This window comes from Carcharodon carcharias, chromosome 4 (genome assembly GCF_017639515.1).
Source record: "Carcharodon carcharias isolate sCarCar2 chromosome 4, sCarCar2.pri, whole genome shotgun sequence".
Taxonomy (NCBI): domain Eukaryota; kingdom Metazoa; phylum Chordata; class Chondrichthyes; order Lamniformes; family Lamnidae; genus Carcharodon; species Carcharodon carcharias.
Window position 1 is genome coordinate 66454063 of NC_054470.1, and position 15454 is coordinate 66469516.

The 15454-nt window shown below is 41.0% G+C and overlaps 1 protein-coding gene across 5 annotated transcripts in view; it reads left to right on the plus strand.

Annotated features, from left to right (window-relative positions):
* tnksa (tankyrase, TRF1-interacting ankyrin-related ADP-ribose polymerase a) overlaps window positions 1-15454 on the plus strand; it is a 183280-nt gene that overhangs the window by 84611 nt on the left and 83215 nt on the right. For all 5 annotated transcript variants that reach the window (XR_005942762.1, XM_041185621.1, XM_041185623.1 and 2 more), the window contains exon 4: window positions 9687-9723. Coding sequence is in view for 4 of the 5 variants with exons in the window: in XM_041185621.1 (XP_041041555.1) it covers window positions 9687-9723 (37 nt within the window). In the remaining variant the exon portion in view is untranslated. The remainder of the gene's footprint in view (window positions 1-9686; window positions 9724-15454) is intronic.

A 15454-nucleotide genomic window follows, 5' to 3' on the forward strand; every position in this document is an offset into this window, starting at 1 on the left:
CGAGCATAGGGATGTTCATGGGGCTTCCTTCCTTATTTAATTATCCACCATCATTCACAATTGGATGTGGTAAGACTGCAGAGCTTGATCTGTTGTGTTGGTTTCGGGATTGCTATAGCATGCTGCTTCTGCTGTTTGATGGGTGGATAGCCTTGTGCTGTAGCTTTGTCAGGTTGGTGCAACTGGTGTTGCACCTAGCATGCTGTTCTGTGCCACTCATTGAACCAGAATTGATTCCCTAGCTTGGTGGTAAAGGTTGTGTGAGGGATATGCCACAAGATGTCGATTGTGGGAAATGCACTTCCAGTGCTAGCTGTGCACAACAGTGCCTCAAGAATGCCAAGCTTTGAGTTGCTAGATCTGTTCTGAATCTATCCCATTTAACATATTGGTAGTGCCATATAACATGAATATGCTGTCACTGTGAAGACAAGAATTTGTCTCCACAAAGACTGTGCAGTGACCATTGCTACTAATACTGTGTTGACAGATGCGCCTTTAACAGAGAGATTGGCAAAACAAGTTTATCCCTCCGAGGTTTTCCACCCACGGTGGTGTTCTAAGAAATTATGAGGATCAGGTTCGCAGGCGGGTAGTTTGATGCGGAAACAAAGAACAGGAGACTAGCTTGCTAGGATAATATTATTTTATTTTGCTTGTTTCCTACCTAGCCTACATAGAATAGAAACCAGGTCCGATACTCACAACGGGTCTGGCATAATTGGCTATATACTTACTCCACGAATTACTGGAACTGGGAGCCGTCAGTTCTGCGGAGGTGCCGCCTGTGACCCACGCTCGACGATTAGCTTAACCCGGAGCAGACTCCCCGAACTGGGGACTTTCCAGGCTTATATATGCGCTACTTGCCGAGTTCACTGAGTCCGCGTTGGGCACTCGTCCAACACATTGTTTAGTACTGGGCATTGTTCCCATGCGGTTTCGGCTCCGACTCCCTTCAGTAGATAACAGGAAGTCTCTTAGCAACGTCTTGTGTTCTAGGTCGACTGGTGCCTGGATCCAATCTTGCATGTATTGGGACACCATGTTAACCCCTTATATTACAGGTGGTTGACAGGGCACTCAACCGTGGCTGGCCCATCTCCCGTGCATCCGCCCTCACACCTTCCTCTCCTTCCCAGAACCATGATAGGGTCCCCCTTGTCCTCACTTATCACCCCACTAGCCTCTGCATTCAAAGGATCATCCTCCGCCATTTCCGCCAACTCCAGCATGATGCCACCACCAAACGCATCTTCCCTTCAGCCCCCGGCGGCATTCCGCAGGGATCGTTCCCTCCGGGACACCCTGCTCCACTCCTCCATCACCCCCTACACCTCAACCCCCTCCCACGGCACCTTCCCATGCAACCGCTGAAGGTGCAACACCTGCCCCTTTACTTCCCCTCTCCTCACTGTCCAAGGGCCCAAACACTCCTTTCAAGTGAAGCAGCATTTCGCATGTACTTCCCTCAATTTAGCCTATTGCATTTGCTTCTCCCAATGCGGCTTCCTCTACATTGGAGAGATCAAACGCAGACTGGGTGACCGCTTTGCGGAACACCTTCGGTCTGTCCGCAAGCATGACCCTGTTGCTTGCTATTTCAATACTCCACCCTGCTCTCATGCCCACATGTCGGTCCTTGGCCTGCTGCAATGTTCCACTGAAGCTCAACGCAAACTGGAAGAACAGCACCTCATCTTCCGACGTGGCACTTTACAGTCTTCCGGACTGAATATTGAGTTCAATTTTAGATCATGAACTCCCTCCTCCATCCCCACCCCTTTTCCAATCCCCCTTTTTTCTAATAATTTATATAGATTTTTCTTTTCCCACTTATTTCCAATATTTTTAAATGTATTTCTATCCATTGTTTTATCTCTACCTCTTAGCCTATTTTGATCCTTTCCCCCCCACCCCACCCCCACTAGGGCTATGTGTACCTTGCTCGTCCTGCTTTCTACCCTTAATGTCACCTATTAGCACATTCCTTAGATAATATCACCACCTTCAACACCTCTTTGTCCTTTTGTCTATGACATCTTTTGGCTATCTCCACCTATCACTGGCCTTCTTTCCAGCTCTACTTGTCCCACCCACCCTCAACCGCCTTATATTTCACTTCTTTTCTATTTTTCCTTAGTTCTGTTGAAGAGTCATACGGACTCGAAGTGTTAACTGTATTCCTCTCCGCAGATGCTCTCCGACCTGCTGAGTTTTTCCAGGTATTATTTTTGTTTTGGATTTCCAGCATCCGCAGTTTTTTTGCTTTTACCCCTCTTGTTGATTCACTACCTGCTGCAGGCCCAGTCTAGAAACAAATGTCCTTCAGGTCATGGCCAGCTGGTCGCTATTGATGCTGCTTAGCCACTCCTTGTGTTGGACATTGAAGTCCCGACGAGAGTACATTCTGTGCCCTTGCTACTTCCGGTGTTTCTTCCAAGTGGTGAACTGCTGAGGGAGGGTAGCAGATGATAATCAGCAGGAAGTTCCTTGCTCATGTTTGACTTGATGCCATGAGACTTTATGGAGTCTGGAGTCAATGTTGAGAAACGAGCCACTCCTTCCCGACAATATCACTATGCCCTCACCTAAGGTGGGGGTCTCTCCTGCTGGTAGGACAGGACATATACCCCAGGATTAATGATGGAGGAGCCTGGGATATTGGTTGAAAGGTATTATTTTGTATAATTCTATCAAAGGCTTTAAGAACAAAGAGTAGTTTCTTTTTAAAAAAAGTAGGAATGCATGTTCCTTTACATTTTTTGTTCCTGCCCCTTAAAATGGCATCACTGCAAAACGGCTTGATTTCTTAATATATAAACTATTAATGGACCTGTGTATCCACTATTTGAGGTTGCTTTAAAGCTTATATGCAGGCCTTTCCTGGAGTTTTCTCATGATGTGTTGTAGGATGTAGTTTGGTACTTACGGGAAGTGTGCATCATGTGCAAATCTTCTAATATATTGCTAGCAGAGTTCTTGTGGCATTATGTTCGGACCATGTCGGAGTTAATATTCAGGCCCCCATTTCAGTGACTGGTTAAGATACTTTCTATTAATTAAATTGTATTCTTGGTTTTTTAGTGGTGTTTTGGATTTCGTTCTGCAGCTCTGCCCAACATTCTATGAAAACCATGCAATTTTTATTCATACTAGTTTTAAAGTTGAGAAGCACAACGGGATAGTATTCAGAATGTATCATCCAAAATTAGTGGCAGTGTTCCATCTTGTAAGAGAATGATTTATGCCTTGATGGCCAATTCTATATTAAGCATTGCCTGGTGTGGCTCAGGAACCTCATTCTGGTGTGGCAGTCTCTGCCACAACAGCTGCAGAGGAAGACAGTGGACTGAGAAGGTGCAGGATTCACTGGCCTCTCTTTTCTCTGGGCTCCCTTCTTGGCCAGCTGAGCTTTTCATTTCTGTTCAGCTCTTCTAATGCCCTTCCCAACAGTCAACCGCCAGAGGTCACGGTCGTCAGCAACTGTCTCCCAGTTGTCAGTGTCTACCATCTTCATATGTTGCTTGCAGGTATTTTTTGTAACAGAATTATGGATATCCAGGAGGTTGTGACGCATTGGCCACTTTACTGTATGGAAGGTCTTTGGGTATATGGCCGTCATCCATCCATTGAACATGGCCAATCCAGCGCTGACGTCACACCAGGCAATGCTTAATATAGAGTTGGCCATCAAGGCATAAAGCTAATTACCTGGAAAAACTCAGCAGGTCTGGCAGCATCAGCGGAGAAGAAAAGAGTTGACGTTTCAGTTCTGTGGAAGGGTCACGAGGACTCGAAACGTCAACTCTTTTCTTCTCCGCCGATGCTGCCAGACCTGCTGAGTTTTTCCAGGTAATTCTGTTTTTTGTTTTGGATTTCCAGCATCTGCAGTTTTTTGTTTTTACTTAAGGCATAAATCATTACCTTAAGAGATGGAACACAGCTAGAGTTAGATGTGTGACGTTTAGTAGGCTGAGGCATTGGTAGAACTGAAGTCAAGTTGGAGTTTGAGTGCACTACAATGGGTCTGTGGGTGTTTGCCAGCATAGAGAGATTCTTATATCTGGCATAACAATGGAAGAAACTAGGTTTTCCAGAATTGTGGAGAGGAAACCTGGGACTGGTAAACCAAGTGGAATTTGGGATATGACTCAGTGGTGGATTCTGAGTATGTCTGCTCACGAGCAAACATCATGGGCCTGAAGGCACTGAGAAGGGGTGGGCCTGAAGGCACTGAGAAGGGGTGGGCCTGATCTGGCAGCACTGGTATGGAACTTTCTAGCATCAAGTATTAAATTTGTTGTTTGTTTCCGTTGATTCTTGAAATGTATATCTGTCTTTCTATCCCTCCACTCATCTATCCCTGTATACCTATTTTTCAGGTGGCTTTAATTAGAATGTTTTTTTTAAAGAAAAAACAGGTGAGAAGAGGCTGTTTACTGTCCAAATTCAGTTGTTTTTTTTTAAAGAACATAATTAAAATGAAGATGCTGTTTATCTTTGTCTTCTCAGTACGCTCATCTTGTAGAGTATTCAAAAGCAATTCAAATTAGAACACGTGTAATTAACTCTGCCATGTTTTTTCTTTCTCTGCCTCAACCAATCATTCGAATATTTTAAACAAACAAATTTTACTTGAATAAAGTTCTGATATTTGCTTTTCAAATAATTGAGAAATAACTAAATGGATCATGTTGTACAGTGAAGCATTCCCATCACTTAGCTAGTTTAAATGCTAATGATGAATCTTGAAAATTAAGCGTCCTGCAGATGTGAAGACTGCAAACCTTGTTTTAAGCTAACAGGCACCTCTCTGGACAAAAATTTCAAATCCAGAATTGAGAGAGCTAAGACTTTCAAGTAAAAAAAATCAATAAACTACTAAATACTAAAGGACATAATACAATACAGTTGATAACCTAAATCATTAGTAATTTTTAAAATGTGCTTTAAAAGCTTATTTGAAACTTTTGCTGAGAAGAAAAAATGGTAAACAAAATTTAAGCAAGCATCGAGTGATTTGATTAGTTTATCAGCAAAGTGTCACTACTTGATCAGCACTTCACCAAACATCTGGACAACACTCCCCAACCCCTGCCAACCCTGTTCCATTGTCAGCATACCATGGCAGCTGTGTGCTATCTTCTGGATGCACTGCAGCAACTCGACAAAGCTTCATCAGCAGCACCTATCAAACCTGCCTCTTTGATCCTGTGAAAGCCCTTTCTTTTAGTTTGAATAGATCTCCTACCTCATTTGTTGTTCGTGGCTGCTTCTCAGACATGTGACAAATGTCAGGTTGATAATTCAAATGAAACCAAGCTGAATGTAGAAAGTTCAGAGGAAAAGTCAAAAAACAAGTCTGGAGAGTGTATGAGAAAAGACTGGCAGCTAACATGTAAGGGAATCACATTCTATAGCCATGTAAACAATAAAAGGAGAAGTTTGGCCAATTTGGGATGAAAAAAAGGATTTACACAAGGAGGCAGATGGGCATGGCTGAGGTACTGAATGAGAACTTTGCATCTGTCTTTACTAAGGAAATAGATGCTGCCTGGTCCGGCCATTATCACATTCTGCTTTCCATTCTTAATGTCACCATTAGCACCTCTTTTAGTCAGTACCACTGCTATTAACAACCCTTTTGTTTATGACATCTTTTGCAATCTCTCCTTTGCCTCCACCTATCGCTGGCCTTCTATCCAGCTTCACCTGTTCCACCACCCCCCACCTTGAACAGTATATATTTCACCACATTTCTACTTCCCCTTAGCTGAAGAAGAGTCGTACGGACTCAAAACGTTAACTCTGTCTTTCTCTCCACAGATGCTGTCACACCTGTTGGTAATGCTCTGGGGATCCAGTTTTGAATCCCACCACAACAGATGGTGGAATTTGAATTCAATAAAAAAAATCTGGAATTAAAAGTCTAATGATGACCATGAAATCATTGTTGATTGTTGTAAAAGCCTACCTGGGTCGCTAATGTTCTTTAGGGAAGGAAATCTGCTGCCCTTACCTAGTCTAGCCTACATGTGACTCTAGACCCACACCAATGTGGTTGACTCTTAAATGTCCTCTAACAAGGGCAGTTAGGGATGCACAATAAATGCTGGCCTAGCCAGTGATGCCCACATCCCATAAATGAATTAAAAAAAAGTGAATGGCAAAAGAACCAAGATGACATGAGGAAACACTCTTTTATGCAGTGAGCGGTTAAAAGTCTGGAATGTACTGCCTGAGAGTTTGGTGGAGGCAGATGTGATCCTGGCTTTCAAAAGGAAATTGGATAATTATCTGAAGAGAAAATATTTTCAGGGCTACAGGAAAATATAGGAAGGAAGTGAGAGTAGCTGTATTGTTTTTGCAGAGAGCCAGCATGGACATGGTGGACTGAATGGCCTCTTCCTGTTCTGTAACCATTTTATGATTCTATAACTATACAAGTTAGGTACACACAGGTTTTGTATCATACCAAATACTTTTAGCATTTCCCATTGATTACCTGTAGGTACATTCATTAACAATTCATTCCTATTACTATGGTCAATTCATTTCTCCTCTTATTGAAGTGCAGCTTAATTAAATTTAAAACCTAGGTTTGTGACTATTTCCTGTTTACTCTAGTATCCAATTCAATCATATGGTCACTATTTGCTAGCTGATCTTTCAGGACAGATTGCTAACTCATTCTGGTTTGTTACCCTTCACTGAATCCAGGACATTCTGTTGCCTTGTTGGTTCTAAAACATATTGTTCTAGAAAATTGTCACAAATATATTCTTGAAATTCACTACCTTTGCCACTTGTAGACTGAAGAAGCAAAGGAGCTCATGAAAATTAAAATTTCCCTTTAGAACTACTTTGTCTTTGTATCAGGGAGCATACATCAGGCATGTCAGCCAGAACTGAATTAAGAGTTCTTGATCTGATGATGGCCAAGGCATGTATAAGGCCAGAGGGGTTGATTTGGGGAAAGGCCAGTATTGTTGCAAAAGTTGATGTGAGCAAGGTTATTGCCTTTGATAATATTTCAGATGCTCTTCTGTCCTGGATGTTTTTTGTCTTCTGTTTATGGTTTCACTAGGTTTCTGAAGACCTTCATTCTCATTCAGCTTCTTTTGTCCTTCACTATCAAATTGATGGCTGTTAACCAGGGAAGAGATTTTTCCTTTAGGAAGTGGTGTGAGAGTTGGGAGACATTGAGTGGGTTGATGGGCTTGTCACTCTTTTCTTTTTTGCATGCTCATGCATCAAATTATTCAGCCAGTTCACAAGAATAGTCAATTACATTCAGTTGTGTCAGCCATGGTTCAGTTGGTTGTACTCTTAAAACTTTGAATCAATTGAATGCCCCATTCTAGGGTTGCCATCCCTTCAGGATTGTCCTGGAGTCTCCAGGAGTTAAACATTATCCTCCTAGGCCCTGCAGTAAGCAAATCCAGAAAAAAGTCCTGAAGGCTTAAAAAATATTTTTATTCATTTGCCTGGAACTTTTATTGGTTAACAATGTTGGAGAGAGGAAAGAAAAAGGCTGTTTGACTGGGTGGTTACAAGACTTTTAGAAATACCTCCAGGAATATGTGCAACCAGGGTTGGCAGGCTTACCCACTCTAAAGCCTTGAACAGATTAAACATTGGACAAAGGTCCCATCTGCTCTGTCAAATGGACATAAAATGTCTTGCGACACAATTTATCACAGGGGAGTAATCCCTGCTGTGCCGGCCAATATTTATACCTCAATCAACATCACAAAAACAGATTATCCTGTCATTATCACATTGCTGTTTTGGGAGTTGGCTGTGCAAAAATTGACAGCCATGGTTCCTACATCGCAATACTGACTATACTTCAAAATTACTTATTGGCTGTAAAGCGCTTTGAAACATCCTGAGGTTGTGAATGGTGTTATAAATGAATGTCTTTCTTTTATTTGTGTATACAAAGTTAACGGGCACAAAAATAGCCACAGTGTTAAGGCTGCAATTGTATATTTTTATGCATTTTTTGCAGTTGGACCACAGCAATTTTGATACTTTTACACCTCTGATCTGTGTGTGTGATGATTGAGACAGGCTGCTGTTGGGTTGACTATTTGGTTCAAGTCGAGAAAGAACTTCAGTGTCAGTGTTGATGGTTGATCGTAGTGCTGTATCTTTTTACATGACATTATTTTTGGAGGGCTCTGAAAGTGCAAGAAGCTGTAGTTGAGAAATTGTTTGCCTGTTTTAAGATTATACTTTTTATGAACATTTGATTTAATGCCAAAGCAATTCGATGTTAAAATAGGCTCGTGTTAAAATCTAGATCATTTAACATTGTTGAGTTCAGAATCTGAATAACAATGCAAAATTTATGGCTTTACTAAAGAGTAGGAGAATTAATTGAACTTCAATAGGATAACACCAAAATAAGAAATGTGCTATCTTATACATTAAACAAATTAATTTTAACAAAATATTTTGCTATTCTAAATTGTAAGAATAGGGAATCAGCTACATTTTGATCCAGTAGCATTGGCATTGTGTAAATTCCACTTGAAAGCATATTTTGATTTTTCTTTTCTTTTCTTTTGAATAGGCTTGCTAAATTTTTAAAATCTATCCTCAATATATTTCTTCTACATCTAAGGTAGTTTCCATGATGGTTTTTGACAAAGCCAACGCTCAGGGAATTGAGCCAGTATCACCATGGTTACCATCTTAATTCTAGTATTTTGTGCAAAGAAAGGAGCACCATGTCTGCTAGAAAATCAGCCCCTGCATGAGTTTATGTAAACGTGTAAGCACACGTGCTATGCGGAGATAGCTATCAATCCCCATTTTAAGCCTTTTATTGCACTCATCACAAACTTGGTGGTGATGCTTGAATTGAGCATGGAAACTTGCTCTCTCTTCCTATTGTACTGGATGCCTAAAATAAACTCGGCAAATTTTAGTGGATTTATTGTGCCAAGTGTCTTTATTGCCATAGAAACATTTGTCTTTATTTAAGCCTGAGCTCATACCTATTTAATAACCCAGCGCTACACTTGGCTGAACTACTGGTTCTCTGTGGTGGTGATGGGGGGGGGAACAATCTTAAAAAGCTGCCTGTTCACCCCAAGAGGATTTAGACACCACTTTAACTAGTGCTCGTAGCATAAGGCATGAAAACTGATGTGTAGATTTTACTAATAATGTATATTTACATTTTGCCCCTTTGAATTATATGATTTAGTAAATAGAGGCATTGTTTCCTTAGCTGCAATATAATTTTAACAGACATACTTTTGAGTGGATAGCTTTAGCAACTTGAATTAAATCTGAAGTGTAAATCATAGGGATTTATTTCAGAGCAGAGACATGCCACATACAATTTGTGCGGTAAATGGTGAAAGTTATTGGCATTATTAAAGAGTCTGCAATCTCAAACGTTTGCAGTCAAAAGCAGATGGTAGCCATGAAATAGGGAAACCTGGCACTTGATGCTGTCATCAGAATAATTGCATTTAAAGGCAGTACGTGTGCAGTGATTGGCTATTTGAATGGCTCTGTATGATTTGTAACCAGTCTCCAAGGCAATATTGATGCTTCTGTCTTCAGCTCTTAGCGGCATTGCTTCATTACCCAGTAGGGTGTGGACTTTCAGTATATTTTTTCTGTTTATACCACTAATAATATGATTTTTTACAATCACACAGGTGAATACAAGAAGGATGAACTTCTTGAAGCAGCAAGGTAAGTGGTATCTGCTCAATATGTTGGTAAAGACTCTGAGAATGTGCTTCAGTCTTAAAATTATAATGAATAAAATGTGATGTTTTTCAGGCTACTGGAGGAGCTGTTTTTCCTCCCTCCCTCTCCTCCCCCCCAGTTTTTAAACATCTATTTGAAATGTTTACATATCCTGCATATTTTCAGTGAAGGATCACGTCCCTTTCAGCTCATTGATTTGATGTTTTATTCGAGCAGCTGAGGCCTAATTTAGAGCCGTTTTCTTTGAGATGAATCTCTATGAACATTTCTTTCTGCCAGTTTTCTTCTCCATTCAGAAGGGCTTGACCCTTAGCTACTGAACAGGGCCATAGGTGCTGCTTGCCTGTTAGCTGTTCTTCCATATATGTAAGTACTGACAGTGACAGCTATTAAAGCACCACAGACAATCCTCACCCAATCTTCATTCAGTTTCCACAATTGGATAACAATTAGATGTCAGACCCTTTACTGGTTTTATGTCCTTTGTAAACTTGTGAATGCTGAGTCACACAGCAAGCTTTCTCCAAATACAGACCATCACCTGGATATGATCATCCTTTTACTGATTCTTCTCCTGGCTGCAAGATGACTTTAGTAGTTCACTGCAGATCTCAATATCTCCCAATTGAAGGAGGGGGTCAGAACTGTGGAAGATTGTTCTTCGTTGCATGAGATGGACATTTGAAGTATATTGGAAGCTGCTATTGTTTGAGCCAACTGGTCTGTCACAGACTATTGTTCTAAACTTGCTTGCGTTTTTCATTGTTGAGCTTATTTAAGTGGCGCCCTGTTTGTACATTGGGTACTTGTCTGAAATTGCCAAAGTAGCCAGATGTGACTGCAGAAGCAGCAGCAAGTCGTCAAATTCTATGCTCAAGTTGACCGTCCAACTATTTTTTCCGCCCTCTTAATTAATCTTGTAACACTGGAGCCGAATGAGCGATACTACTCAAAACATTGAGAAGACAGCCAACATTTCTTAAGTAAATGAGGATGTTTATCTCATTGATTGCTGAGATGGGTAACTTTGTAGGTATCCAATGCACTGATGTTGATTGACTCATTAATGGAATTAGGAGTAGTTGTGTCAACAGGGAGTGTGATTTCCACTTGGCTGCAGATTTTTAAAAATCCTAATGGATGATGTATCCCATCTGCAGGAACAGATATATGACCAGTGATCTACTGTTGTGCATTGCTCGGCTTTAACTGGTAAAGCTACACCCTCGCACATTCCCACTCCCTATTGTGAAATTGATCGCTGTGAGGGAGTGAATTTTCCCTTCACACTGTGTAAACAGAATCCCTACAGGTGGACATAAATTTCTCAGCAGCTTGAGCTGGAGATTGTAAATGTGGTGACAGTTTTAAAAAGTTATTTTTACAGATGTTCTCTATTTTAGCTTGAATAGTAGGAACTAATATATTTGTCTTCTTGCCTGGGTATAGTTGATTATGTTACTGGACTAGTGATCTGGATGCCTTGAAGCCTGAAGACTTATTTTAAAACTAGCAAAAGTAAGGTAGTTCTGGGTAGGATACAAATTTTGTAATTTCACATTTCATCTCTTCTGTACCTATCGCCTTATAGCTGTACCTATAGCCTTGTAGTATGCTACCAATGCTGTCAAGATAAAGCTTGCAATGCAAGCTATTCTCAAATTATTGCTGACTGACTAATGAAACTACAGTGCTATTTAGATTTGCTTACTTCCCTTCTGGTTGCCAGTAAAATTTAATTGAAGTTCCCTATTGTTCTGTTCAGTATAATCCCTGCACCCTAGTGTTCAATTTCCATTGTGACATGCTGTTTGGAGAAATAGTGTTTTACCTATAAAAAGGAAGCATTTATCACTTTCATTTCTTCCCATTTATTGTCTGATTGTTGACTTGAAGCAAAATTGCAGCGGAGTATGACAAAATTGATATCACAACTGAAAAAGATTGCATATATTGCTATAGCTACTTTCTAAATTTTACAGTTTTATTGGTTAAAATAAATTACTTGCATTTTGGTATGTCCTAATCACATCAACATCAATGAATTATACTTGTATTCCTTTAGCATAATAAAACATTGGAAAGTACTTCACAGGAGCCTTACAGTGCTTAATTTGACACCAGACCACAATAGGAGTTAATAGGCTACATAGCCAAAAGCTTGGTCGAAAAGGTAGGTTTTATGGACTGTCTTAAAGAAGGAAAGAGAGTTAGAGAGACAAAGAGATTTAGGAAGGAAATTCTGGAGCTTAGGGCCTCAACAGCTGAAGGCTGTCATTGGAGCAATTAAAATCAGGGATACTTAAAAAGCCAGAATTAGAGGAGGGCAGCTACCTTGGAGGATTGTGGGGATGGAAGAGATTACAGAGATAGGGAGGGTAGAGGCGAGGCCATGAAGGGATTTGAAAATAAGGATAAGAATTTTAAAATTGGAATGTTGCTTAATTGCTGAACCAGTAGCCACTGTCGGTCAGCGAGCACGGGTGATGGGTGAATGGGGACTTCACGTGAGCCTGGACACGGGCAGCAGAGTTTTGGATGACCTCAAGTTTACAGAGGATAAATAGTGTGTATTGGGGTGATCAAGTCTAGAATTAACAAAGACATGGGCGAGGGTTTCAGCAGCAGATGAACAGAGGCGGGGCAGAGTTGAACGATGTTATAGAAGTAGAATTAGGCAGTTTTAGTGGTATGTGGATATGTGTTCAGAAGCTCATCTTCGGGTTAAATCTGCTGTCAAGCTTATGAACAATCTGGTTTGGCCTTAGACAGTTATCAGGGAAATGAATGGAGTTGGTAGCTAGGGAACAGACTTTATAGCGGGGGACAAAGACAATGACTTCGGTTTTCTCGGCATCTAACTGAAGAAAATTTCTGTTCATCCAGAACTTGATGCCAGATAAGCAGTGCCACAATTTAGACTTGGGTGGAGGGGCTGAGAGAAGTGATGGTGGGATAGAGCTTGTTATCATCCACATACATCTGGAAACTGATGCTGTGCCTTCGAATGAATGCAGCCAAAAGGCAGCATGTGGGTGAGAAATAGGAGGGGACCAAAGATAGATCCTTGGGGGTGGTGGGGTGCACCTTGTACGGCATTGTGAGAGTGGGAAGAAAAGCCATTGCAGATGGTACTCTGGCTATGATTAGATAGATAAGAATGGAACCAGGTGAGTGTAGTTCCATTCTGGACAATGGTAGAGAGAGACCATAAGACGTAGGAGCAGAAGTAGGCCACTTGGCCCATTGAGTCTACTCCAGCATTCCATGAGATCATGGCTGATCTGATAATCCTCAACTCCACTTTCTTGCCCTTTCCCCATAACCCTTGATTCCCTTACTGATTAAAAATCTGTCTATATCAGCCTTGAATATACTTAATGACACAGCCTCTATAGCCCCCTGTGGTAAAGAATTCCACAGATTGACTACCCTCTGAGAGAAGAAATTCCTCCTCATTTTTTTTTTAAATGGAGCGTCCCTTTACTCTGAGATTGTGCTCCCTGGGCCTAGGCTCTCCCACAAGGGGAAACAACCTGTCAGCATCTACCCTGTCAAGCCCCCTAAGAATCTTATATGTTTCAATAAGGTCGCCTCTCATTCTTCTAAACTCCAATGAGTACAGGCCCAATCTACTCAACCACTCCTCATAAGAAAATCCCACCATACCCAGGATCAACCTGGTGAACCTTCTCTGGACTGCCTCCAATGCCAGTATATCTTTCCTTAGATAAGGGGACCAAAACTGTTCAATTAACTAGCCCAACTAGCGCCTTGTGTAGTTGCCGCAAGACTTCCCTATTTTTATACTCCATTTCCTTTGAAATAAAGGCCAACATTCTATTTGCCTTCTCTATTACCTGTTGAACCTGTATGTTAGTTTTTTGGGATTCATGCACAAGGACTCCTAAATCCCTCTGTGCTACAGCCTTCTGCAGTCTTTCTCCATTTAAATAATATTCAGCTGCTCTATTCTTCTTGCCAAAGTGCTTAACCTCACATTTTCCCATATTCTATTCCATCTGCCAAGTTTTTGCCCACTCACTTAACCTGTCTATCTCCCCCTGTAGACTCCTTGTGTCACCTTCATCACTTGCCTTCCCGCCTATTTTTGTGTCATCTGCAAACTTGGCGATAGAAACATTGAAGGAGGTTGTGTAGTCAGTCGTATCAAAGACTGCAATGAGCTCAGGAAGAATAAGGAGGGTTAGTTTACCTTTGTCACAGTCTCACAATGTAATTTGTGACTTTGATAACTGTAGTGACAGGGGCAGGAACATGTTTGAAGGGATTGAAATATGGAGTTCCAATAAGGATAGGTATAGATTAGGGACAACAATGCATTCAGGGGTTTGAGTAAAAAAGGGAGATTGGAGATGGGGCAATAGTTTGCATTAACAGTTGGCTCAAAGGTTGGTTTTTTGAGGGAGTGATGACATGCAGATTTGAAAGAGGGATAGTACTGGAAGAAAGAGAACCATTGACAATATTATCTAACATGGGAACTAGATAAGGTAGTAATGTGGTCAGCAGTTTCATGAGAACAGTGTCAAAGGAGCATTGGATCTTGTGGACAATATGACCTCGTCAAGAGCATGAGGGTAGATGGGAGAAAAACAAGAAAACAGAGCAAGTTCAGGACTGGGGCTGGGAGGAGCTTTAGAGGAAAATTGGCCGGGTGGGAAGTGGGGGAAGAGAGCTGATTGGTCACAATCTTAGTCAATAAGACATTGATGAGTTCCTTGTACTTCATTCAAATGTCTTGAAACATTTCATATAATTGCTTTTGACATTTGGTAATCATTAAGCAAGGAAACATAACATCTACTTTGAAACAGCAATATGCTACAAATACCAATGAGATTGGTGACAATCATTTTTTCATGGCATTGGCTGAGAGGAGAATTTTGGTCAGTACTTCCTACACTGATTTGAATAGTCATGGGATCAACAGAGCAAGCTAATGTGACCTCTGGATATAATCTCGTCCAAAGGTCGACACTTCTCACAATGCAACATTTCCTTTATACTGCACTGGAATGCAAGCCTAGAAATGCACTAAAGTGATGGTTGCAGTCTTCTGAGGCCTGCCTAAAGGCAGAAAATTTCAAGTTTTGATAGTGAAGCCTTTTGCAAAAAAAAGGAAAGAACACAGGTCTAAATAGTTTGATCATAGAATTGCAACAAAGTTGTTTTAGGGTGCATGAAGAGGAAGTTGCCAATCTTTCTTTCAAATTTAGGCTGATACATACAGGTCCTTATAACAATGAGGTAGCTTTCTCTACTCAAACCCACAATTAGAGAAATATAGTTCCCTTGAGGATTGTTTACATTATACCCCTTATTACACCAGAGCAGCACTAGACGTTGCCATTTCAGGTTTGTAAATGTTGAATGAAACTACCCATTATTGAACAGTTTGCACATTGGACTGGCTAATGTGCATTCATTAATCTGAACATTTCATGTCTAACTTTATGCATCCCAACTACTTGTTAAATCCCTTTACTTATACCCAGATCTCAAGCAATCTAGTGTCCAAACCATCCTATTGTTCTTTCTTTCCGTTCCTCTTTTGTCTACTTTCTTGGGGAACCATTGGTGGAATATGAATACAAGCATGGGAATTTCAAAATCAAGGCATTGCTGGACCCAACGCCAATGTAGAACAGCGGCCACAGGAGTGATGGTGGGGATTTGGTGCAAGTTAGGA